We start from the raw sequence: 20,598 nt of genomic DNA on the forward strand, positions 1-20,598 counted from the left end.
GGGGGGGGGGGGGGGGGGGGGGGGGGGAAGGAAGGACATGGTCAGAGGGTCGAAGGGTAGATAGTCTGACGGTTAGATTCGATTTGGTAGATTCGTTATGGGATACCCAAGGTTTGCTTTGCCGGAGTTATGTGGGACCGAAGGTTAGCCCGAGTCCGAGTGGCGGTGCATTCTTGTTCTCCTTCGCGGTAAACTCTGTCCACTCGACTTTTGTTGCAGCAAGACTCCAAAAGGGCCAACGACGTCCGCCGAACGCCCAAAACCCAAAAGCACAAAATCCCAAATCCCAAAAGGATGTCCATCGCCGATTCCCTAGCCCACGACCCCCTCCGTAACGAGTTCGAGCAAGTCATAGACCCTGTACAGGGTGACGACCCTGCTATGCTCGGGGGGTTACTGCCGCAGGGGGTGAAGGAGGAGAGGGATGTTCATTTGGCTCCTGCGCCTGAGGAGGAGGATGAGGATGATTTGTTTGGTGATGGGGATGGTGATGAGGATGGGGATGAGGAGAAGCTAGAATACCCGGACATCGATGACCAAGAAGGCAGGACCCTCCCCGAGCCAGACGAGAGAGACCTCGATGGGCTCACGAGCCCAGAAAGGAGGAGACGGAAGGAGCTGGAGTATGAGGAGGAGAGTGGGGAAGAGGAGGATGTGAGGAGGATGACTACTGCTGAGGTTGACGCGCCGAGATTGCCGGTGTTGCAGGCTAGTGATGGCAAGGTGCGTCTTTCCCCTCCCCCCTCCCCCCTGCTCCCTGGAGTGGAGTGGAGTGGAGTGGAGCTGGAATGCAAGAGTGCAAGACAGAGCTAATACCGCCTAGTACTGGATGCTACATCTCCCGAACTACGTGTCGATCGACTCGAAACCATACGACCCGCTCAGCTACACAGGCCCGGAGATGACAGACCCCGAGGTCCTGGCTGCTCCTACGCCCGAAGCGAAGGCGCAGAAGGTGCAGGAGATGAGCCATTTTATCCAGTATCAGGTTAAGAATGCGCTCCGGTGGCGCTGGGCCAGAGGGGAGGACGGGATGATGGTGTGTCTTCTTTGGGTCTGCGGGTGCGTTAGAGCTCGGCTAACCTAGTGCAGAAAAAAGTCTCCAATTCCCGCGTTGTGAGATGGTCAGACGGCACACTCTCATTCCAAGTCGGCACCGAATTCTGGGACGTGACCCAAAACCCCGAGGACGCGCCCACTTCCCGCGACACGTCTTTCGCCGTGGTGCAGATGGAAGCTCCTGGGATCCTCCAATCCGTCCGTTCTCTTACGGGGTCGATGGCCCTCCGTCCTACTGGGTTGAACAGCCGCACGCACCGGGATCTTGTCAGAGCTATTGGGCAGAAGCACAGTAAGGTCGCCAAGCTGCTTATGACTGAAGATGGGGAGCGTGCGCCAGAGGCGGTGTTGAGAGATCTGCTGAGGGAGGAAAATAAGGCTGCGGCGAAGAGGCGGACGAGGGAGAGGGTGGCGGATGGGCTGACACCGAGGCGGAAGAAGAGGAAGGAGATGTGGAGCGATGAGGAGGAAGCGGAGGACGAGGACGAGGTTGGAGGAGGGAGGAAGGAGAGTGCGAGGAACGCTGGGAAGGAGAGGAGGGCGGGCAGTTATGAGGAAGACGATTTTCTTGTTAAGGATGATGAGGATGAGGAAGGGGAGGGAGAGGAGGAGGAGGAGGAAGAGGAAGAAGAGCGTGGTAGAGGGAGAGGGAGAGGGAAACGGAAGAGGTATGAGGACGAGGAGGGAAAAGACGAGATGGAGCTCGCGGAGGATAAGATTGAGCGGGCGGAGAGGGAACGGAAGAGGAGGCGCAGGAGTGGGGAGGGAGAGGAACATCCTGCGGAGGAAGACGAGCCTGAGAGTGAGGAAGATAGGGCAGGGGAGGAGGAGTAGATTACTCACTTGCTACTTATCCCCAATGTCTACTCTCTGTTTGACTGTGTTTATGCTTTGATAGAATTCATGTAATGCTGCAGTTGGGCTTGGAGTTGGAATTGATGTTGGAGTTGTGAGGTGTAACAAGGCTGGAGACGGAAAACATTCACGTGACTCGTTGGGCACTGGTGGAGGTAGCATATGGATGTTCCCTATCGAAGCACGTCGATCGATGTGCTGCGTGCTTCTTGTTTTACTTCATTCCAGCTTGTAGGGTCGCTAAATGATGGTAGACCTAACAGAGGAGATAAAGCGCGAGATCGGGCAGGTATGCTTCACACAAATCCTGCAGGACACAGCTGAAGAATCATGGGACGTGCGGTGTAGCATTTCGTTATCGGGTTCCACGGCTACAGCGCAAGTGAGGATATCAAAACGCTGATCAAAGACTACCATCTCGGGTCATCCTTTCTTTATCTACGGCCCGCTGCAGCTGACCAGGACCAGGAATGTGATCCTGATGAAACGGAACGTTCGTGACGTACAGCAAGTATGTGCGCTCGTTCGGGAGCTTCAGACGTGTGCGAAGGAGTCTGGACAGGAAAGACCGTTGATGATCGGTATCGATCAGGAGAATGGTGATCTCCCAGACTATATGGAAGGTGGTATATGACACTCATGTGGGACAAAGGACTGGTTTCTGCTTTCAGCTCGCCGAAGGCTGGAACTCAATTGTCAGTCCTCTATTAGTTGATGCTCAAGAGAACAGTGCTTGACATCTACAGCCCGGGAGCGATGGCGATTGCCGCGACGGACTCTCCCGCGCTGGCAGAAGAAGTAGCCTATGCGACGGGTCGAGAGCTTGCCTACGCGGGGATAAACTGGGCCTACAGTCCCATAGCAGATATCAACTCTGATCCACGCAATCCTGTCATTGGCGTGCGTTCCTTCAGCGACGACCCGGCTACGGTCTCTGCGTTCGCGAGGGCTGTGGCGAGCGGTTTGACTCGGGCTGGCATTGCACCTTCGCCGAAGCATTTTGCGGGTCACGGAGATACCCATGTGGATTCACACCTTGCACTACCCGTTATCGAGAAGGACATGAAGGCGCTGGACCAAGTCGAGCTCATGCCTTTCAAGGACCTGATCAAGGACAGTGTAGCGACGATCATGACGGGTCATATGGCATTGCCGAAAGTGACGGGGGACGACACGCCATGCTCGCTCTCCCGGCGGTTGACGAAGGGCCTCCTTCGGGATGAACTCGGATACGAAGGCATTATCGTCACTGACTGCTTGGAGATGGAAGCTGTCGCGGATAAATATGGGTCGGAAGATGGCGCCGTTCGCTCGCTTGAAGCAGGAGCAGACATCGCAATGATCTGCCATAGGTTTGCGCGGCACAAAGGAGCCATTGAAGCTACTTACGAGGCGGTGCGCACCGGACGACTGAGTCTTGACGATATTCGCCAAAGTGGGAAACGCATCCAAGCATTGAAAGACAGGTTTTCCAACTCATGGGATAGTGTCCTCGGAATTCCACCAGAAGCGACTTGGATCGAAATGAAGCGTGCCCATGCTGCACTGAGCGATAAAGCCTATGCTGCGTCGGCGGCCTTGATACGAGATGCCGGTGGTCTCATTCCCCTGGATCCGAAAGCGCCCCTCGTTCTGTTCACGCCTGAGGTACAGAAAATTAACCTTGCGGTGGACGATAGCGGACCACTTCCAGAAGGCGCGCTACTCGACAAGAACGGAAAGCTCCGTAACACAGCCAGTCCCTCATACCTCTCTTTTGCCGGATACCTCGAAGGCAAGACGCATACACAGCATATGGTCTATGGACCGGATCAGCCAATTGACTCGCAGCTGGATACGATTTTACCTCTAGCGGCTGGCACATCCGTCATATTCTGCACCAGAAACGCAGATCGCGCCACGTGGCAGATTGACCAACTTCGCGCCTTGTTTGCCGCTCTTGGAACTGCAAGCCCTCGGATTGTGGTCCTTGCCACATGCGCGCCATACGACTTGCTTGAAGTCTCCGGGATGAAGGATTTGTCGTATATGGCGACATTCGAGTTTACAGTTCCTGCCTTAAAGACGGCGGTGAAGGTGTTATTTGGGGAGCTGAAGGCGGTCGGAAAGGTTCCGGTCATCGGGGGGAAAGCTTGAATTCTATGTATATGTTTGATATATACAACGCCTAGTGACTGATGTGCCGATATTCTGAACCACAATCTCCCATTTGTATGAATAACTGTTCAACGTTGCTTTTAACTGAGACAGCGTTGATGGCAGAATGATCATTCTCGGTAAGGCTGAAAGAGAAAACTCGTAGGTTGGATTCGGCATTGGATGACACGCCTAGTCTCGTTCCTATGGCAATGTCAGGTACAGATCGTCTTCTAGCTCTCGTGCTACGCACCAACAATGACTGACGCAACTTCTTCTCTTTCCAAAACCCATTTCGCAGCGATGTTGGCAATGTCAAATCCGTTACCGTGCTCGTCAGCAATTTTCCGGAGGACGACGAGCAATTCCTGGAAAAGCTCCCATCCTCCCCACAACTGAATCATGTCAAAGTACTGTGAAGCCTTGTCAACGGGTCATTTGGATGAGACTTTCTGGGAATCCCATACTTTTCGGAGAGAAGGCGTAACGAAATCTTCGTATAAGTTGGGCGAGGGCTTCCCTAGCCACTTATCTGATAGGAAGCCGCCACACTAATCCACAACCTCAATCCCGCTGGCTCCCGCAGCAATCAAGCAACACGTACGTAAGTTCCATAAGTCAGCAACTTGATGCCATGCTTCAAGCACACGTCCGCCATCCGGAATCTTGGACGCTGGTCGATAAGAGAGTACTGCCATTCGGTGAGGCCGGTATGTTTCTGGACTGCCCTGGATTTTAACACACCTGAACCTGATTACTGATCACCATGCCATCTTTTTCCCACACGTCTCTCAGGTAAGTGCAAATTTCGTCAGTTCGCTCGGCGTCGAAGTTAACTAAGCCAATTGCTTTGACGACATGTGGTGCAGAGCGGGATAACGCGATGAGATGTCGTACGATTTCCAGGTAGCGTTTGTCGGCATACTATCCCGGTTATCAGAGAATGATGGCGTCGCGTACAAAGAGGAACTTACATTTTGCCAGTGAAATTGTAAAACGTCCAGATACCCTCCGCAACGGGTTCTTCTCTCATCGACTTTGCTTGCCACCCACTCACTGGTCGGAGCGCCATGCGGTGCTGCAAAAACACACCATTTGGTACAAGTAAGCATCTGTTTATTCAATTCCTTCGGCAGGGAGTGGCGGAACTGGCCGAAGACAATTTCTGCATCTCCATAATGATCTGCCATATCGGCCATCCGGAATCCATGTGAAACGAGATCCAGCAACGATGGTTCAATGTCCTTAGCAGATGCCATCCCCCATGCTGGGCTTGACAGCTGCCAAAGTCCAATAGAGAGCCGAGGCATGTCGATCGGCCCCAAAGATACGGTTGGGATTGTCGTCCCAATCTCGTCCACTTTGAGTTCCCACTTTTCAACATTCCATGGATGTGGTCCGGGTATATCACCTTTAGGGAATAGCAGGAGGAATGCATCCCGGACCTGAGAGCGTGCGCGCTGGAGTCCGAATAATTCGGGAACGGCACTGAGGTTGGTCCATAGTTCTCGGATAGCATCTTGAAGACTAGTCGCGGGAGGTTCTTCTGCATCAGCGTAGTTTTCCTTAATCGCCTGTATGCATTGGACGATATCGCCTTCGACTCGTTTGAGGACTTTTCGCAGATCCTCACTTGGTTCGTGCGTGCCATGATGACTCGCAGTGACCAGAGCATTCACAAGCCACGACATGCGCTGCAATGCACGAAGGTAGAGTCCGGAGAGAAAATCCAGTCGAAAGTCTTGCAGATATTGTAGCAAATCCGCTGTGACCGTGTTTGAAACTGGGAACAACGCATCTATCTCTGGCAAAGTGACCAGACTTGCTCGACGGCTATGGTGAACAATGTCGCGAAGCACTGGGGCAAGCGATGGATGATCGGACAACATCCGACGGCATGCAACTCGTAGATCCTCGGGAGGTACTATAGAAATGTGCTATTAAGGTGAGTTTGGTTCATGCGCTGGCACGCACGGACGAACGTTGGGCTATGAGAACGTCCATCATCATGTTAACATGACCGCCCACGGCGGCAGAAGTCCCAACCATGCTAACTGTCCTCCGTTACAAGGTGTAAGGAAGAGAAGAGTGTAGCCAGCGATCGTTGGACATTCTTCGGATAATAAGGCATTCTTCGGATAATCTTGCTGTCCGAGAGAAGCGGCTGATTCTGAAACGTCTCCGTCATCGTCTTGTTCGACGTGGTCGCTGCCTTCAGGGCCCACACAGCCAGAACGTCGCGTTTCAATCTTGTCCATATCGCTCTCGACAATCTTGTCCTCAAGCATAACTCATCTTGCTTCCATCTACCTACATGGCTCGTCGAACGCACCAAGCACCACCCACGCCTAACACGCCCTTCACACCTAGCACTCCGGGCAGTGCAACACCGACTACGCCCGGCACACCTGTGACACCGGGAACGGCCAGCACAGTTGGTGGGCCCGGTCAACCCGGTCAACCACAACGTATCGATGTCCGCAATATCACCCCCCAGATGCTTGCTCGCTTCCCTCCAGAGCAGCGTGCTCAAATTCTGGCGATGCAGCAACGTCTGCGGGAACAACAATCCCAACAGGCGCAGGTGATGGCCCAACCACCTCCACCCCCGCTCGATCCAGCGATGCAGGCATTGCTGGACAGCAATTTCCACTCTGTGCCGCTCAAGTTTGCGGATGAAGAGCGGATGTCAGCTGTTTGTAAGGAACATGGAGAGGTCACATGCGACAAGTGCGGCACGGACTTTGCCGCGTTGAATGAACTCGCCGAACAGCTCATGACCGCGTTCGGGAAGGATGGCGTGCCGCCGCCGCCGCCTCCCCCTAATCAGCCTGGTATTCCCAACGGAGGTGCAAGAACACAAAGAATGTCCAAGTTCAAGGACGATGGCAACGTGAGTATATGCGAACGAATGTGATGATCTGCTCTGATCTCGCGATTTAGACGATGTTCAAAAAAGGCCAGCATGCTATCGCCGCGAGGCACTATTCTCAAGCACTTGATATTGCTACTTCTCGTCCTCCATGGGAGGCGCACGTCATTTTGCGTGAAGAACTTGCCATGTGCCTCTCCAACCGTTCGGCAGCATACGTGGCAGACGGCGAGCCAGAGTATGGATTATGGGATGCCGATGCTGTGATTGGCCTGAAACGACCATGGAGCAAGGGTCATTTCAGAAAGGCAAAGGCGCTTATCGCCATGGCACGTTACCAAGAGGCGAAGGAATCCCTCGAGCTTGGCCTAAGCTTTGATCCCGATAGTGAGGTGCGTAATATCCGTCAGTCGACGGTCACACGGTTGATGCTTTCAGCAGGAGATGAAGAAGACAGTGGAGGATGTTGAACATATGAGCGAGAAGGAACATATCCCTCTTTCGGCGTGATATGCTATTCGCTCTCATGCGGTCTAGCTATCCTAGTGCGGAATGTTATGTCATCCACCAAACCTACTGATACAGTCGTCAAGCCTAGAGGAGACTAGAAGAGGCGGAAAGATGGATTTCCAACAACCTCCTGTGAAACGCCTCTTGAGACCTCTGTCGCGATTCCTCCCCATCGAATGCTCTCTTCAAACGCTTCCCTGACCTGGACTCCGCAAACTGGTAGACTGTCCTCGAAGAACAGCCTGGCGACAACCCTACAAGCGTCGTTTCCCTGATTGTGCAACAGCACGACGAACCATCGCGTTTGTTCTCGAGTTCGGTAGGTGCCATACGCAAGGGTCCAGAAATGGAATTCCGTGGAACTGTCGAAGAGTACCCAATTCCCCGTGCTGTCTTGCTCGAAAGGAAGCACGAAGCCTTCTGCAGGGGTCTGTCGTACCCATTCGTGATACTGGTTCACTTCACCTGCTTGAAACGTCAGCGACGGCTACCTCAAAAGAACCTGGAGTACTGTCACCCTCAGTCAAGGGCGCTTTTTCGATTTGTCTGTACCGCGTTCCATAGTCGGCGCGAACAGTGTCTGTTCAACCAGTGTTAGGTAAGGTCGGAGGTGGGAGGCAAGCTGCTTACAAGGACGGCTAGGATATACCATGGAAGAGCACGTGAACGACCGATAGACGCAGGGAGTTCAAAGAAGAGAATCGTTCGCCTATCATGGCCTTTATATGCGCCATCCAGTCAGGTCCGCCATGAATGACACGACCAACCGCCTGTGCACCCCGACACATGACCTCATCAATTGGCAATGCTCCCAGTGGACTAAATTCCATCAAAAATGCGTTTTCCACGAGGACCATCTGGCTGATCACGGGGAACATCCCGTTAGGAAGTGGTTTGAACTCCTTTATAAGGGAAGCAGAACAAGTGAGGATACCTCGTACCGGCGCCCGAGATAAAGCCGCATCTTGTGGCTCGCGCAGGTACGGAAAGGCTGGCCCTGATGATCCGTGCAAGAATCTCGGGCGCCTTGTGGTAGCTGTCACCTTTAGCTGTCGCTGGGAACACAACTGTATCGTCCAGAATGATTGCCACCCCCACGAGCGTCATTTCCCACTTTGAGCCAAGTGCCGATGCCAGCACGGCGTGCCGGGTCTGAGGACCCGTTTAGAAGGCAAGAATTACTTATCTTCAGGTGCAGCGGAGACATACAGGACGAGAGCAGCGCAATAGCATTTTCTATTCGAATTAAAGCTCCGATGATGAGCAGCAGTCCAACACTAGTGTTGGACTGCTGTACACGACCTGTGGCCCCACATCAGAAGATCTAGAGGATAATCAAGCAAGGTATGTGGAAGGATTCCCCATGGCTGTGCTGTCTGATAGGGTTCCGTAAGTGAATGCAAGGGAAAGGGGATCTCGAATTCCGCAAGCGTGGACATGTTCGAGAAGGCGGAGGGTTCAAACTCACTGACTTGTTACCAGCAGTGTTGCTGATGATATCGATGATTACTGACTGAAGCCGTAGAATTGGACCAGGAAATCGTACGAGAGTTGGCCGAAGCGAACAATCAACCGCGAAAGAAACGGGTTTGAGCACCGGACCGTGAAGCCTGCCCACCAGATCGTGGAGCTGATCAGCGTGAGTTACGCTGCCTCTACGATCATCAATGTGGATCCAATTAGATGCTCGAGGATCGACGGCGCTACATGCGTAGCAATACCCTTAGCATGATCACCACTTTCCTAGTCGGCATCGCCCTCGAGAGGAATATTCCTATCATCTTGCGGAAACACGAGTTGAGAACATAATGAGTCATTGCAATATGAACCACGGCGAAGCATCCACTTTTACCATTTAGTCCCGGCAGTTGCCAAGCTAACTGAATTGATCAGGCACGCCTTCCAAAGCTATATTTGCTCTCAGTTTCTTTGTAGGGGAAGGTTCCGCGACCATTAGTTAGCATCACCATCGCCTTGCGAGATTATCAGCGCGGCGGACATAGGGCAGAAGCGTTTGTCTAGCAGCCGGTCCGGTGCTAGTAGGTGATTCCCTAGCTGATCAGCCTATACTGTGTCTCTCCCATACAATGGCATTTTCGAGTATCGAATTCCATGTTATCCCCTGCCGCTGATGAGGGAAGACACCTCCAACGTTGTGAGATCCTAGATGATGTAAAATTTTATGACCTCACGTGACCTACGAGCCCTGAGACGGCATTCGTATTGCGACGCCAGATTGAGGTTGAAACGTTTCGATATCATCTATACATGTCAATAGGCTTTCCTTACGGCCTGGATACGGGCGACGCCAACTCAAGTAAGGAAGACCGGATCTCCACCGGCACTGCGCTCCTGTCCTATTCGCGTCATCTTGCTTCATCAGCTGAAGCGCGGTCTGCCCTTGCCCCTCAGGACGACTTCTGGGTTGGTCTAAACCGTAATTGGGAACTTCTCGCCAGTGTATTCCAACCAGGGGAGGACGAAGGATATGCGGATTATTTACTTGGACTGACGAGATTGACCCGGAATGCAGTTGCGGGGGTTCCAGAAAATCAGAACAAAGCATTGTGCGTGACACCGCTCTAGGCGGCGAATACCAAATTGATGAGCTTGCAGTATCGCCGAACCTTCCATAAGAATCATTGTTCAGGCTCTCACTGCCGGCGTATGGCTGAATGATGAAGGATGTATGTATGTGCTATGCAGATCTCTTCTGGCAGCTGATGGAGCCTCAGATTATCCACATGTGCAGAGCCTCGCTCAGTTACTATCTAATATGATCACGTCAAATGATACGCTCGCCCAGAGAATATGGGAAGCGTACGCAGCCCTTCCAGGAGAATTGTCTCCAATTCTGTATGCTACGCTTCTATTTGTCTGGTGTGGATTGGCAGAATTGAACGAATGCCCAGGCGCCTTCTGTATAGCACTGATGTAAACACGATCATCTCCACATTCGTCTTAGTTCTCAACCTCACCGTCGAAAGCGTACATCGCACCACAATTTTACCCGAAACCCGTGTTGTTGTTCCCCTACTAGACTGGATAGATCGTGTATTCGAATCCGAAGAGGAAGGTGACGAAGCCAAGGTGTTCCAATTGGGGTTTGTTGATGATGACGCACATGCCTACTGTCACTGGCTGACAGACTTCTCAGTTATTCAGTATTCAGTAACGTATTCCAGCTCGATCTGTTTGACCATCTGTTTGTATCGCTATCTATGTTCGCAACCGCCTTATTCCTGTGAGACTCGGGCACTAACCACCGTGCAGACCATCTCATCTACTACCACCGGCCCAGCTCACTCTCCTAAAACTATACGACTCCTACCTACACGCACCATCAAGATCAACTGTACCAATATCATCAGTCTATTCGCTCATCCCATCCCTCCTATCCCTCTCAGAACATATCCGACACCTGCAGGATCATCAACAGCCGGAAGTCAACCTCGGGCAAGGCATTGTGCTCGTGCTGGATATCGTGAACCAGTCCGTGCTTCGGGAAGATGCAGACTCGAAATCGAAACGAGATCTTCGGGCTGTCCTTGAGCGAAGCAGAGGTGAAGATGGGGTAGGAGTGCCCGAGTCGCTGATTGGTACCTTTTCGGTTCTCCTTCGCTTCATTATGGCTAACCGGTAGTAGAACTTTTGCGGTATCTTACGTCTCACACACCGGCAATCCATCCTTTAGATGAGGGACCAGAATCAACCGAGCCGGATGCGTTAAGCTACGTGAACCGGTCGATCGTGCGGTTAGTCTCCACCTTAGCCCATGGCTCGCCCGAGGTGCAAGACCGAGTCGGGCAGGTTGGAGGGGTAGAGCTCATCCTCAGCCTTACTACTGGAGATCGGCGGAACCCATGTGAGCTGATTCTACAGCCTGAGAGGTATGTAGACTGACATGTTGGCAGACTTACGAGAGCACGCATTGTTTGCCGTTCGGAACCTGCTCGCTGGCAACGTAGAGAACCAGAAGAGGGTAGAGGGGATAGAGCTGCAGGGGACTGAAGATGCCTCGGGTGGCATCACAGGGTTGAAATTGAGGGCTAGGGAGTAGTTTTATTATAATAAACAAAGAGTAATATCATCTTCTGGTAGCTTCGTAGATGAGCTCCCCCACGTTTAGTACCATCTCGTCCCACCCCCATTGGCCGACGACGCTCACCCCTACTCCTCCTTCCGTACCCTCTCCGCCCTCTGCTCTCACATCGGCGTTCACAGGGACAGGTATGTTCAGCGCCGGCAGTCCAGCCAAGCTCGCAGGTACGCTCAGCACATCCTGCACATACGCATCCAAAGGGCTTCCCCGGCCTTCACGCACGTCCTCCAACAACGGAGCAGGACCGATAGCCGTGGGGTGCAAGATGACATCTACGCCAGAGTCGAGTTCCGGTCGGAGGGGGATGCACTGCGAGGGCTCGGAGGAGTTGACGTTGGGCGGGAAGTTGAGCACGTTCGGAGCACGGAATATGCTGTCCAAATCGTGTTTCACCATTTGGCGCACTTTCTGCGCTTGGAGGTAGTAGTTGTCGAATGCACTGTCGAGGCATTCAGCACCACATGCAAGTCAAAACGAAGAGCACGTACTCTGCTGTAAGGGCATACGTCCCCAGCAAGAGACGTCGCTGCACTTCCTCCCCAAAAGCGGCACTGCGGGTCTTCGCATACCTCGCAGCGGTGTCCCCGCGCTCCCCCTCTTCTAGAGGCGCACGCCAACCATAGCGTACACCATCATACCGCGCCAAGTTGGAAGACGCTTCCGCACTGGCGAGGACGTAGTATGCACTTAGGGCATACTTCGTTGCTGGCAAGCTAACAGGTACGAGGGTAGCGCCGAGCGAATGGAGGACGGAGAGTGCGTGCCGTAGGGGCTGGATAGAGCAAGGCCCCAGTTCGGCAGGGAAGTACTCTGCGGGGATGCCGATACGAAGCCCACTCGCTCCCGCCTTCAGCTCGCTTAGCCCGTAAGCTCGCTCCTCGGTGCGATGACGCATCTCTGCCCTCACTTCTGCTGGGGCGCACGTCGCGTCTTTCTCATCTTCCTTTGCTATGATCCCGAATGTCTCTCTCAGAGCTGAGAAGTCGCGCGCGAGAAGGCCGATCGTGTCCAGCGAGTCGGCGTACGAGATTAGGCCGTACCGTGAGATCAGACCGTAGGACGGCTTAAGACCCAAGACTTGAGAGTATGACGCGGGAAGTCGAATCGATCCGCCTGTATCGCTCCCAAGAGCACTTCATTGTGGTCAGGTAAAGTCCTAGGATTTGAGGGGAAACCCACACGTCGCATAAACCCCCTGCGACAGCAGCGGCACTCCCACTGCTGCTACCGCCTGGTACGCGTTCCCTATCCCTAGGGTTCCGCACTGGCCCATGAACGGAATGCACGCCAAACGACCCCATGCCAAACTCGTCCAGATTCGTCTTGCCTATTATGTGTGCGCCATGTGTGAGCAGGAGAGACACGCAGGTGGCGTCGTAGGGCGGATGGAAGCTAGAGAGGGCGCGGGAGGAGCAGGTCGTGGGGAGGAAAGAAGTACAGATGTTGTCCTTGACTGCGATGGTTAGCTTGTGTTCGGTTGGAACTACATTGCAGAATGTCAGCCAACTTCTTTGGTGGGAGAAAGGACGCACTGTCCGGGTTGATGGCGACGAAGGCGTTCCACCGGTCTGTGCCCTGGTCGTTCGCCTTGATAGCGGCGAGATACTCCGCCGGTGAGCGGGTGGGCACGAACCCATTAGCAGTAGCATACCCTCGACGTAGGAGTCGTCCTAGAGGCGGTGGTCGTCGTCTCATCCCCGTCGTTGTCGTCGTTCTCGTTGTCGTCTCCTCATCATCGTGTTCATCACTGCCGATATCCACCGGAGCCGAAAAAAGAGGGATATTTTCTCCGCTAGCCTGTGACTTGCTCTTAGTGGCTGTGCCCGGAGCGACGCGAAATAATTTGGGTCAACAAATCATTCATTTACTCCGGTTTTCATTCTCTGTTTCTTCATCACCTCCTCCTCCTCCTTCACACACACTCTTCGCCGCCCACCTCCGTCGCTATTTGTATCCCATTTTACTACTGCTGGACTAGTATTCACCGCCCGGGCAACACGACCAGGCACTCTCCTCTACCAGAGGACCAAAACTGCCAAACCGGCAGACCTCGAGTCCACGATGAGCACGATGGCCTCCACCCCTCCGCCCTCCTTCTCAACCAACTGGATACCAGCCAAGTCCTGGACCCATTTCGTAGCGGGAGGGTGCGTCTGGCCTTTCTCATGTTGCATCCCGTTGACTCTCGTTATAGGCTGGGAGGGATGTGCGGTGCAATCGTCACTTCTCCGTTTGACGTCGTCAAAACCCGATTGCAGAGTAACATGTTCCGACATTCGCTAGCACACGATCGTGCACCACACCATCTTGCCACGCCGCGTCCACATCTCGCAACCGCTTCTTCTTCCTCCAACACCCCCTCCTTCCGCCCTCGGATGCCTGCCGGAGCGCATCCGGCACACACGGCCGCCCAAGTCGCCCACACGAGCAGAAACATCCTCTGGGCATTCTACGACACCGCTCTACTCATCCGCTCTATCCACAAATATGAAGGCTCTGCGGCGCTGTTCAAGGGTCTCGGGCCGACGCTCGTTGGCGTCGTCCCCGCGCGAAGTATCAACTTCTTCACGTATGGGAATGGGAAGCAGATCATTGCGAACAAGTTTAATAACGGGATAGAGGATACGTGGGTATTCCTCACTGCTGGTGCTTTGGCCGGTAAGCCCTCGCGGACATATACGTGACCCGCCTGACAGTCCATAGGCATCGTAACAAGCACAGCGACAAACCCGATCTGGGTAGTCAAGACCCGCCTTCAGCTCTCCGCCTCCCAATCACAGCCTTTTACCTCCTCGTTGGCGTGCATCCGGCATATCCTGGCACACGAGGGCATACCAGGATTATATAAAGGGCTTTCAGCAAGCTACCTTGGCTGTGCGGAGAGTACGATCCAGTGGACCTTATACGAGAACTTCAAGAGTAGCGTGCGAGGCCGTGGAGGTGCCACAGAATGGCTCGGCATGCTAGGCGCCGCAGGAGCAGCCAAGATGATCGCGTCGCTCATCACGTACCCGCACGAAGTTGTCCGTACGCGCCTGCGCCAGCCCATCGAGAACGGCCGGGTCAAGTACCGCGGCTTGATCCAGACGTTCACTGTTGTCATCCGGGAGGAAGGGGTGAGGAGCTTGTATGGAGGGTTGAGCGCGCATTTGTTGAGGGTCGTCCCTAATGCGGCGGTGATGTACTCGATTTATGAGGGCTTGCTGGCGTGGTATGGTGTTAGCTAGGGGACGGGCGGACCAAGATGAGAAGGGGCGACTACTGCAGCTGCCGGGCCGGCATGGGGAGTGGAGGAGAGCGACACTATTCACACTCTTGCGCTCGATAGACGAACCTAGCACTGCTCCCATACTTACGCATTGTATCACTTTAGTTTTCCGGGGAAGTGGGCGCGACGAGAGATCTATTCCCCACTTACATACGCTATAATCCATGTCGTATTATGTATGAAATTTGGTTTGTTGATACCAAGAATCCGCGTCAGGCCGTTTGCAACTCTTTTTGTTGAGTTACTAATGGTACCGACAATTTGGGAACACCCATGGATGGGAAGTGATATCACCTGACTTGGTGATATCAGAGAGGAGGTATAAACGGGAAAGGTGAAGAAAGGCATTACTGTGTCTATGTACTGACAACGCAGCAAAAAGAGGTCACACGGAAGCGGCACAATTCGGAACAAGACGAGATAGAGTACAGTAGCAGTCTCCGTAGAGATGCGAAGGTCATTATGACAGTATAGGCAGACTCCAGGAAATGATCGCGTTGTTGGGGACGGCTCGCATTGCTTCTGTGTTTGGGACAGTCGGGGGACCATGCCAAAGAGCCGTGCGAGGTTTCGTATCGGTTCCACGTCGGATCGCAGTTGTCGTATATGCATAACAGAAACTACGAGACCCCGTCCAGGATCTGATCCATGTACGCGTCGATAGCTTTCTGCACCTCCTTTGCATAATTTGTCCTGTCTTTCATCCGGATCCTTCGCCTGGGATAGAGACCGCCCAAGAAACGTGCCAGATTGTCGACTTCAGCGAAGTTATTAGAGAGATCGCCAAGAGCGATTCGCAGCGTGTGCTGATAACAATCTTGGGGTGGAACAGTCGGGTATGAGGTAGGTGGGAGGCTAATCAAGTTTGGAATTTGGATGATGTCAAGGTTGGGACAGTGGATGGCAAAGTGATGCAGGACGTCCAAACTGACAGAAGTTGGTTCTGGCTTATCCAGTTCGATCGATGCATTCTCAAGGCGTGCGGACGAAATGAGGGAAAGAACGGAAAGTTTCGGCCACGATTCTGCCATGTGCTTAAAATGATCGTTCGTCAGGTTGACGAAGTCTCCGCCGCATTTTATAAAGACCCGTTCAAGTTTGCGACACTCGTTCAGAGAGGAGAAGTCCGAGATGGGATATGAACCCTCGTTCCAGCGCCTGAGCGTGATCTTGACGGCCTGGAGATGTTCGGCAGATTGGGTGATAAACGTACATAATCGGCGTACAGAGAATTCCGAGCCGTATGGCTGCTCATCCGAACTAACAATCTCGATATCGACATGACGCAAGGTGTTCATTCGCGAGAGTAGGATCCAAGAGAGCGGGACATTCGTAATGTGTGTACAACGGAAAGTCGTCAAGCGTGGAAAATAGAATAAATCAGATACATCGATATTAGATACATCGATGAGGCGGAGACCATCGTGATCCTCGTATTCAAAATCGCCGAGTTGAAGCACCTCGAGCGCTGGCAGGCCTATGACGGTAGCAATTTTGTCTTTCGTCCAAGAAGGGCCCTGAAGTGTATGGCAGTCAGGCTGGGAAGGTTTGCAAAAGTGCTGTGGAACATTTCGTCATCGTCGAAGTACGCGTAACCCTCGAGACACTTGAATTCGGTCAGGTTGCTTGTGAACGCCAGCCTCCCATTCAACGCTTTGAATGAGGGGGATTCCCAGAGTTCGGATGGGTATCCTCTTGGATAACCCATGGCCAGCCAGGGAAGTTTGCAAAAAATGGTCTGATCATCGATGGTGAAGGATTGCAGTGTCGGCTGGATGAGCATCGTCGCCACTTCCATGCGTTCTTGTGAAGCCAGACTTATTTGCAAGGAACGAAGAGAGGGAAGCAGGGGAAATTCGACAGTTTCAAGTAGCCAACCATGCAGTAACCTTATGCACTCGTCGGCCTCGTCCTGGTATGTTTCCCAGTACAAGTCCAACGTCTTGATCAAGCGCATATACATTCTCAGTCGCTCCAGAGCCTGTGCGTACGAGAGTGAGATTGACGAAAGATAAGAACTTCGCACTGAACAACATACATGGTCCTTATTCGTCGCAATAGATAGCACCTTCAGCAGTTTGTGTAAGTCTTGCGTCTCCGTCGTTTCCCACGCTCGTCCAACTGCAAGCTCGAAGTCGCGACGGCAACATTGCAAGACGCGCTTCGCATCTGTGTCTGGCAAAAACCCAATTATGTGCGTTGCGAGTTCGGGAATCCGCCATACGTCAGGCATGATGAGATGATAGAGTGATAATGAGATATGGAAACGAAACGCTGGTGACACACTGCATGAAGAACCTTTTGTTTTCAGGCACAGTCACAGTCACAGGCACAGGTCCGCATCATCGTCTGTCTCACTATGCTCAATCATCAACTGACGGATGCATGAGATTCTCCTGTATGCATATTGATTTTTATGTTAGAACAAAAGATTGACTGCTAGAAATGAAATCACACCATAATCGAGAAGGGAAAGAGGGCGGATAAAATTCCACGGTAGAGGAAGAGGAAGACGGCAAACGAAAACAAATTAGGTTTGTCATAGGTCCAAAAGGAGAAGTAAATGATGTAGCAAATCTCTGATGCACCTCCACTGCGACTCGACACCAAGTAAATAAACCGACCCTTGCCTCTCCCTCTCTATTTCTTGATTTCTACTGAAACACGCAGGTAGATGGCAGACAACGAGAGGTCTAGCAAGTAAGATTTGCCAGCACTAGTAGTTAGGTTGCCATGCGGATGCAAAGCTGGGCTTCTCAACATCACTGCGGGACCAATAAGCAGACGTCGCGCACGGACCACCTCAGTCCGCGCGGTTCCTAGCACGGGTTCGGCAGTCATCACCCTCCCGGAAAACCCGCTGGCGGATGCCTAATATCCGGGTCGCTCCCATCACTGGCCTAAGGATCAGGGACGTGTACTCAAAAACAGGCAGTTTCACTCGCCGCCCCTGTGGCTCAGTGGTTAAGTCGCGCGAAAGAATGTAGCCGACTCCCTGTCAACACGGGTTCGATCCTAGCGTCGCTCAGGCAGGAGATGAATTGATACCCCCGAGCTCTAACATGTATGTAGGTTCTCGGTACAGGCAGGTGAGTAATTCTTTTTGCAACTCCGCCATCGACCTGTTTTATCTTTCCCGTCGATTCTGTAGACAACTCTTATATATCTCAGGCAGATCGCGCATACGCAACACCAGTTGTTACCCACTAAATTCTGTACAGTGAACAACTACGAAACCCCGTCCACATACCATCAGCAAATTCTTCCAGCGCTCTCGTATTGTCGTATATGCCACAAACCGCTTTCGGTCTTCTTTTATTCAACCGCCTCCCTCCCACCTTCAGACCCAAGCTCGCGAAAAGCAACCATTAGAAGGGAGATCGAGTGAGCAAGCAATGTTTTGGAACGGATTCATTAGATGTACATCAGAAACTCGGAGATAGTCTGTCCGATTCTGTTCCCTGTCCCTCATCATGTCTGTCTCAGAAAGGAACTGCAATTATACCCGAAACATGCTTAATTGAAGTCAGCTTCAATCCATCAACTAAACCCACCGGACTATGGGAATTCTACCAAGATGCGTGCTGCATCACACACGTTTCTTACATCGACAGACAGTAGCATTCTATTGGATACAACGCAGCATTCGAACCGCCGGCTCCTACAACTACTTTCGGTATATAACAGCGAACAGCGGGCAAGCTCCAACACCTCGGGTGCATTACGCGATAAGGGTGAGCTCTCTGTAACTCAATCAGTACGATTTGCAAGGAATGTGCAGTAGATGGATGCTCACTTCCGTCGCTGTTTCGCGAACGCATCCTTGTAGGTGTCCCATATCCGCATGAGCTCTTCGATGTACAGCTTTTGCGTCTCCTCCAACAGCTGTTGGCTCGGGTTGGCAACACGCTCAACATGGATCGGTCGTCCGCAGACGATCACAATTCGGCGGCGGTAGGGCATTAGACCGATCGTATCTTCCATGTCCGTCAGTTCATTCGCTAGGAATATTCCAAGGATCGCCTACAGTTGAGGATGCCACGTCCGTGGAATAGAGGAAGAGTGAAACCGAATAGATGCTGGAACTTCTTTTGGAGTTTGTACAAGGTTGTGCCCTTCTCGTTCGAGAGTTGTTCGTAGATCTGATTCTGGTTCAGAAGGATCATAAGGACCCAAAAGGGAACTCCCACATCATTTTCACCGAAAGAGAAGACGGGAACAAGATCGGCGCTATAGAAGTGTTAGAAGCGTATGACCTGGGAGTACAATTATCGCACGTACCCATACTGAATCGCCAGCTTGATGAACCCGAATCTCTTCTTCAGAGTCAGATCAGCAGTCCCAGGATGAGCACTCAAGCTCTCAGCAGCACCCCCAATGACGATAGTGATGCTCTGTCCCGGTCCTTTCTTAAGGATGTTTGCGCACGACTTTCGCGAGACGGAAGCGATGCCCATCCATAAGAGGATGTCGCGGTAGATCGGCAGGTAGAAGTTGGAGGAGAGGGTAAGGAGGTGGGGTATTATCCCGGGAAAGCTCTCTGAGAAGCCAATGCCTACGAGGATAATCAGTAAAGAGTGACGTGATAGAGCCGCTGTGCTGCACGTACTCTCCGTTGCAAAGGAAGCGATGGCACCCCTGCAGTGAAAGTTAGATGACGAGAATGCTCGCAAACAGTTGCACATACATGCCAATGATCCCATGGGGATGATATCCAAAGATGTACGGTCTGTCGGGGGGAAGAGCAGCCTCCTAAGTGCTTAGTCAGCTCTCTGCATGAGCGACGTTACGAACGACAAACTTTCATCAGCCTGTCAAGTTCATCAGCGCTAGTTGGAAGCAAGAAAAGAACACGCACTCAGCGGGATAATAGTGAGCAAACAACTTCCAAAATGTCAAGCTCCTGAACCACGGCCACGCTCGTGCACCATTGTTTGGCGCGTCGTCGATGAAGAACACCCAAATGAGGTATGCGGCAATAAGTGGCCAGAAGGGCGGGATAGAACTACGTCATGGTTAGCGTGTATCCTCCTCGTCGGGATAGAATGAAAGCGCACCAAAGGATGAAAAAAAGCGACTGAGTCAGAGGGACCATGAGCGACCACATGGCGACTGCTGCTGTCTGCAGTCTCCGCTGCCGAGGTACGACAAACGGTGCGAACCTATACCGGAAGTGTCAACAAGGTGTCCGTCTACCACGGGCTGGCATATACGCACTCGATGTGAGGCAGAGGAGCCTCAATCCGGGGTATCTTCAGCCTCGGTAGGAGAGAGAGCGACACAGACGAGGGCGAACGCGATGCGCTCGGTGTGCTCGTTCCTGAGAGCTTGCCGGACTTGTGCCCCTTCTTCTCCTTCTCCTTCTCTCTCTCCTTCTCCCCGTTCACGGCGGGTTGATCTGACTCCAACTTGGGCATGACGACACCGTCAAAGGACAGATATGAGCCAGGGAAGGCAAGGATCAGTAGGTATATGCACGGGCGTGCAAGAGGTCGCGGCTGGGACGAAAGATGCTGCGTAACAGGACGTGGCACTCGACCCTAGCTGGGTGAGAGTAGCTTGCTGGTCGATATTACAGAAATATGGAGCAAAGTAAGACTGATAAGAGGACAGTATAGTAAGGGGTGTGTGGGTTGGCGTTCAAACTTTCGCTGTTTGCGTCAATATTGCGGGGAATCGTCGGTTGTCGGAGGTCAGGGTTGACGCTTCTGGATGCTGAACGGGTCTGCTTGGCGATGAAGCGGGTATGGCGAGGGTGGCCGGAGAGGTCGGGTTGGGGGAGATAGAAGTTAGGGT

The 20,598-nt window shown here is 52.7% G+C and overlaps 8 protein-coding genes across 8 annotated transcripts; 3 read left to right on the forward strand and 5 right to left on the reverse strand.

Annotated features, from left to right (window-relative positions):
* Positions 1-2,161: 2,161 nt before the first annotated feature.
* On the forward strand, positions 2,162-4,050 carry DACRYDRAFT_112635 (glycoside hydrolase; the record flags this gene model as incomplete). Its single annotated transcript, XM_040769455.1, has 5 exons — positions 2,162-2,203; positions 2,263-2,336; positions 2,383-2,513; positions 2,567-2,609; positions 2,661-4,050. The coding sequence occupies 5 exons, from the start codon at positions 2,162-2,164 to the stop codon at positions 4,048-4,050; spliced, it is 1,680 nt and encodes a 559-aa protein (XP_040623492.1).
* On the reverse strand, positions 4,041-6,110 carry DACRYDRAFT_25615 (Aldo/keto reductase). The gene is made up of 7 exons (XM_040774240.1): positions 6,033-6,110; positions 5,025-5,974; positions 4,795-4,974; positions 4,655-4,741; positions 4,518-4,601; positions 4,304-4,463; positions 4,041-4,254 (listed from the first exon to the last, which is right to left on the reverse strand). The coding sequence occupies exons 1-7, from the start codon at positions 6,097-6,099 to the stop codon at positions 4,082-4,084; spliced, it is 1,701 nt and encodes a 566-aa protein (XP_040623493.1). The 5' UTR covers positions 6,100-6,110; the 3' UTR covers positions 4,041-4,081.
* Positions 6,111-8,310: 2,200 nt separating this feature from the next.
* DACRYDRAFT_25616 (uncharacterized protein) lies at positions 8,311-9,266 on the reverse strand. Its single transcript, XM_040774241.1, has 2 exons — positions 8,827-9,266; positions 8,311-8,776 (listed from the first exon to the last, which is right to left on the reverse strand). The coding sequence occupies exon 2, from the start codon at positions 8,537-8,539 to the stop codon at positions 8,315-8,317; it is 225 nt and encodes a 74-aa protein (XP_040623494.1). The 5' UTR covers positions 8,540-8,776; positions 8,827-9,266; the 3' UTR covers positions 8,311-8,314.
* Positions 9,267-9,700: 434 nt separating this feature from the next.
* On the forward strand, positions 9,701-11,492 carry DACRYDRAFT_120025 (uncharacterized protein; the record flags this gene model as incomplete). Its single annotated transcript, XM_040770919.1, has 8 exons — positions 9,701-9,999; positions 10,049-10,119; positions 10,168-10,288; positions 10,345-10,536; positions 10,590-10,655; positions 10,706-11,031; positions 11,079-11,297; positions 11,347-11,492. The coding sequence occupies 8 exons, from the start codon at positions 9,701-9,703 to the stop codon at positions 11,490-11,492; spliced, it is 1,440 nt and encodes a 479-aa protein (XP_040623495.1).
* A 27-nt stretch (positions 11,493-11,519) lies between these two features.
* Positions 11,520-13,171, reverse strand: DACRYDRAFT_92116 (amidase signature enzyme; the record flags this gene model as incomplete). The annotated part of the gene is made up of 4 exons (XM_040777042.1): positions 11,520-11,973; positions 12,023-12,667; positions 12,714-13,000; positions 13,067-13,171. 4 exons carry the CDS (start codon positions 13,169-13,171, stop codon positions 11,520-11,522), a joined length of 1,491 nt encoding a protein of 496 aa, XP_040623496.1.
* A 433-nt stretch (positions 13,172-13,604) lies between these two features.
* DACRYDRAFT_112640 (mitochondrial carrier) lies at positions 13,605-14,761 on the forward strand (the record flags this gene model as incomplete). The annotated part of the gene is made up of 3 exons (XM_040769456.1): positions 13,605-13,681; positions 13,729-14,192; positions 14,238-14,761. 3 exons carry the CDS (start codon positions 13,605-13,607, stop codon positions 14,759-14,761), a joined length of 1,065 nt encoding a protein of 354 aa, XP_040623497.1.
* A 1,518-nt stretch (positions 14,762-16,279) lies between these two features.
* DACRYDRAFT_19250 (uncharacterized protein) lies at positions 16,280-17,035 on the reverse strand (the record flags this gene model as incomplete). Its single annotated transcript, XM_040771437.1, has 2 exons — positions 16,280-16,783; positions 16,841-17,035. The coding sequence occupies 2 exons, from the start codon at positions 17,033-17,035 to the stop codon at positions 16,280-16,282; spliced, it is 699 nt and encodes a 232-aa protein (XP_040623498.1).
* A 1,384-nt stretch (positions 17,036-18,419) lies between these two features.
* DACRYDRAFT_25618 (diacylglycerol acyltransferase) lies at positions 18,420-20,460 on the reverse strand. The gene is made up of 11 exons (XM_040774242.1): positions 20,020-20,460; positions 19,860-19,964; positions 19,661-19,807; positions 19,621-19,630; positions 19,490-19,554; positions 19,412-19,440; positions 19,084-19,357; positions 18,993-19,032; positions 18,830-18,944; positions 18,599-18,779; positions 18,420-18,545 (listed from the first exon to the last, which is right to left on the reverse strand). Exons 1-11 carry the CDS (start codon positions 20,217-20,219, stop codon positions 18,524-18,526), a joined length of 1,188 nt encoding a protein of 395 aa, XP_040623499.1. The 5' UTR covers positions 20,220-20,460; the 3' UTR covers positions 18,420-18,523.
* Between the last annotated feature and the right edge of the window lie 138 nt (positions 20,461-20,598).

Source organism: Dacryopinax primogenitus (assembly GCF_000292625.1).
Source record: "Dacryopinax primogenitus strain DJM-731 SS1 chromosome Unknown DACRYscaffold_29, whole genome shotgun sequence".
Classification (NCBI taxonomy): Eukaryota; Fungi; Basidiomycota; class Dacrymycetes; order Dacrymycetales; family Dacrymycetaceae; genus Dacryopinax; species Dacryopinax primogenitus.

What these genes read in the sequence shown, in the direction of transcription:
- DACRYDRAFT_25615 (XM_040774240.1), bottom strand. Translation starts at nt 6,099, where the DNA reads ATGGTTGGGACTTCTGCCGCCGTGGGCGGTCATGTTAACATGATGATG. An exon ending in TGATCAGTAATCAGGTTCAG is followed by an intron (nt 4,742 to 4,794) that starts GTGTGTTAAAAT and finishes ACCGAATGGCAG; the next exon opens with TACTCTCTTATCGACCAGCG. An exon ending in AGTTGCGTCAGTCATTGTTG is followed by an intron (nt 4,255 to 4,303) that starts GTGCGTAGCACG and finishes ACATTGCCATAG; the next exon opens with GAACGAGACTAGGCGTGTCA.
- DACRYDRAFT_25618 (XM_040774242.1), bottom strand. Translation starts at nt 20,219, where the DNA reads ATGCCCAAGTTGGAGTCAGATCAACCCGCCGTGAACGGGGAGAAGGAG. An exon ending in CCCCATGGGATCATTGGCAT is followed by an intron (nt 19,441 to 19,489) that starts GTATGTGCAACT and finishes CTTTCACTGCAG; the next exon opens with GGGTGCCATCGCTTCCTTTG. An exon ending in AAGCTGGCGATTCAGTATGG is followed by an intron (nt 19,033 to 19,083) that starts GTACGTGCGATA and finishes ACACTTCTATAG; the next exon opens with CGCCGATCTTGTTCCCGTCT.
- DACRYDRAFT_25616 (XM_040774241.1), bottom strand. Translation starts at nt 8,539, where the DNA reads ATGACGCTCGTGGGGGTGGCAATCATTCTGGACGATACAGTTGTGTTC.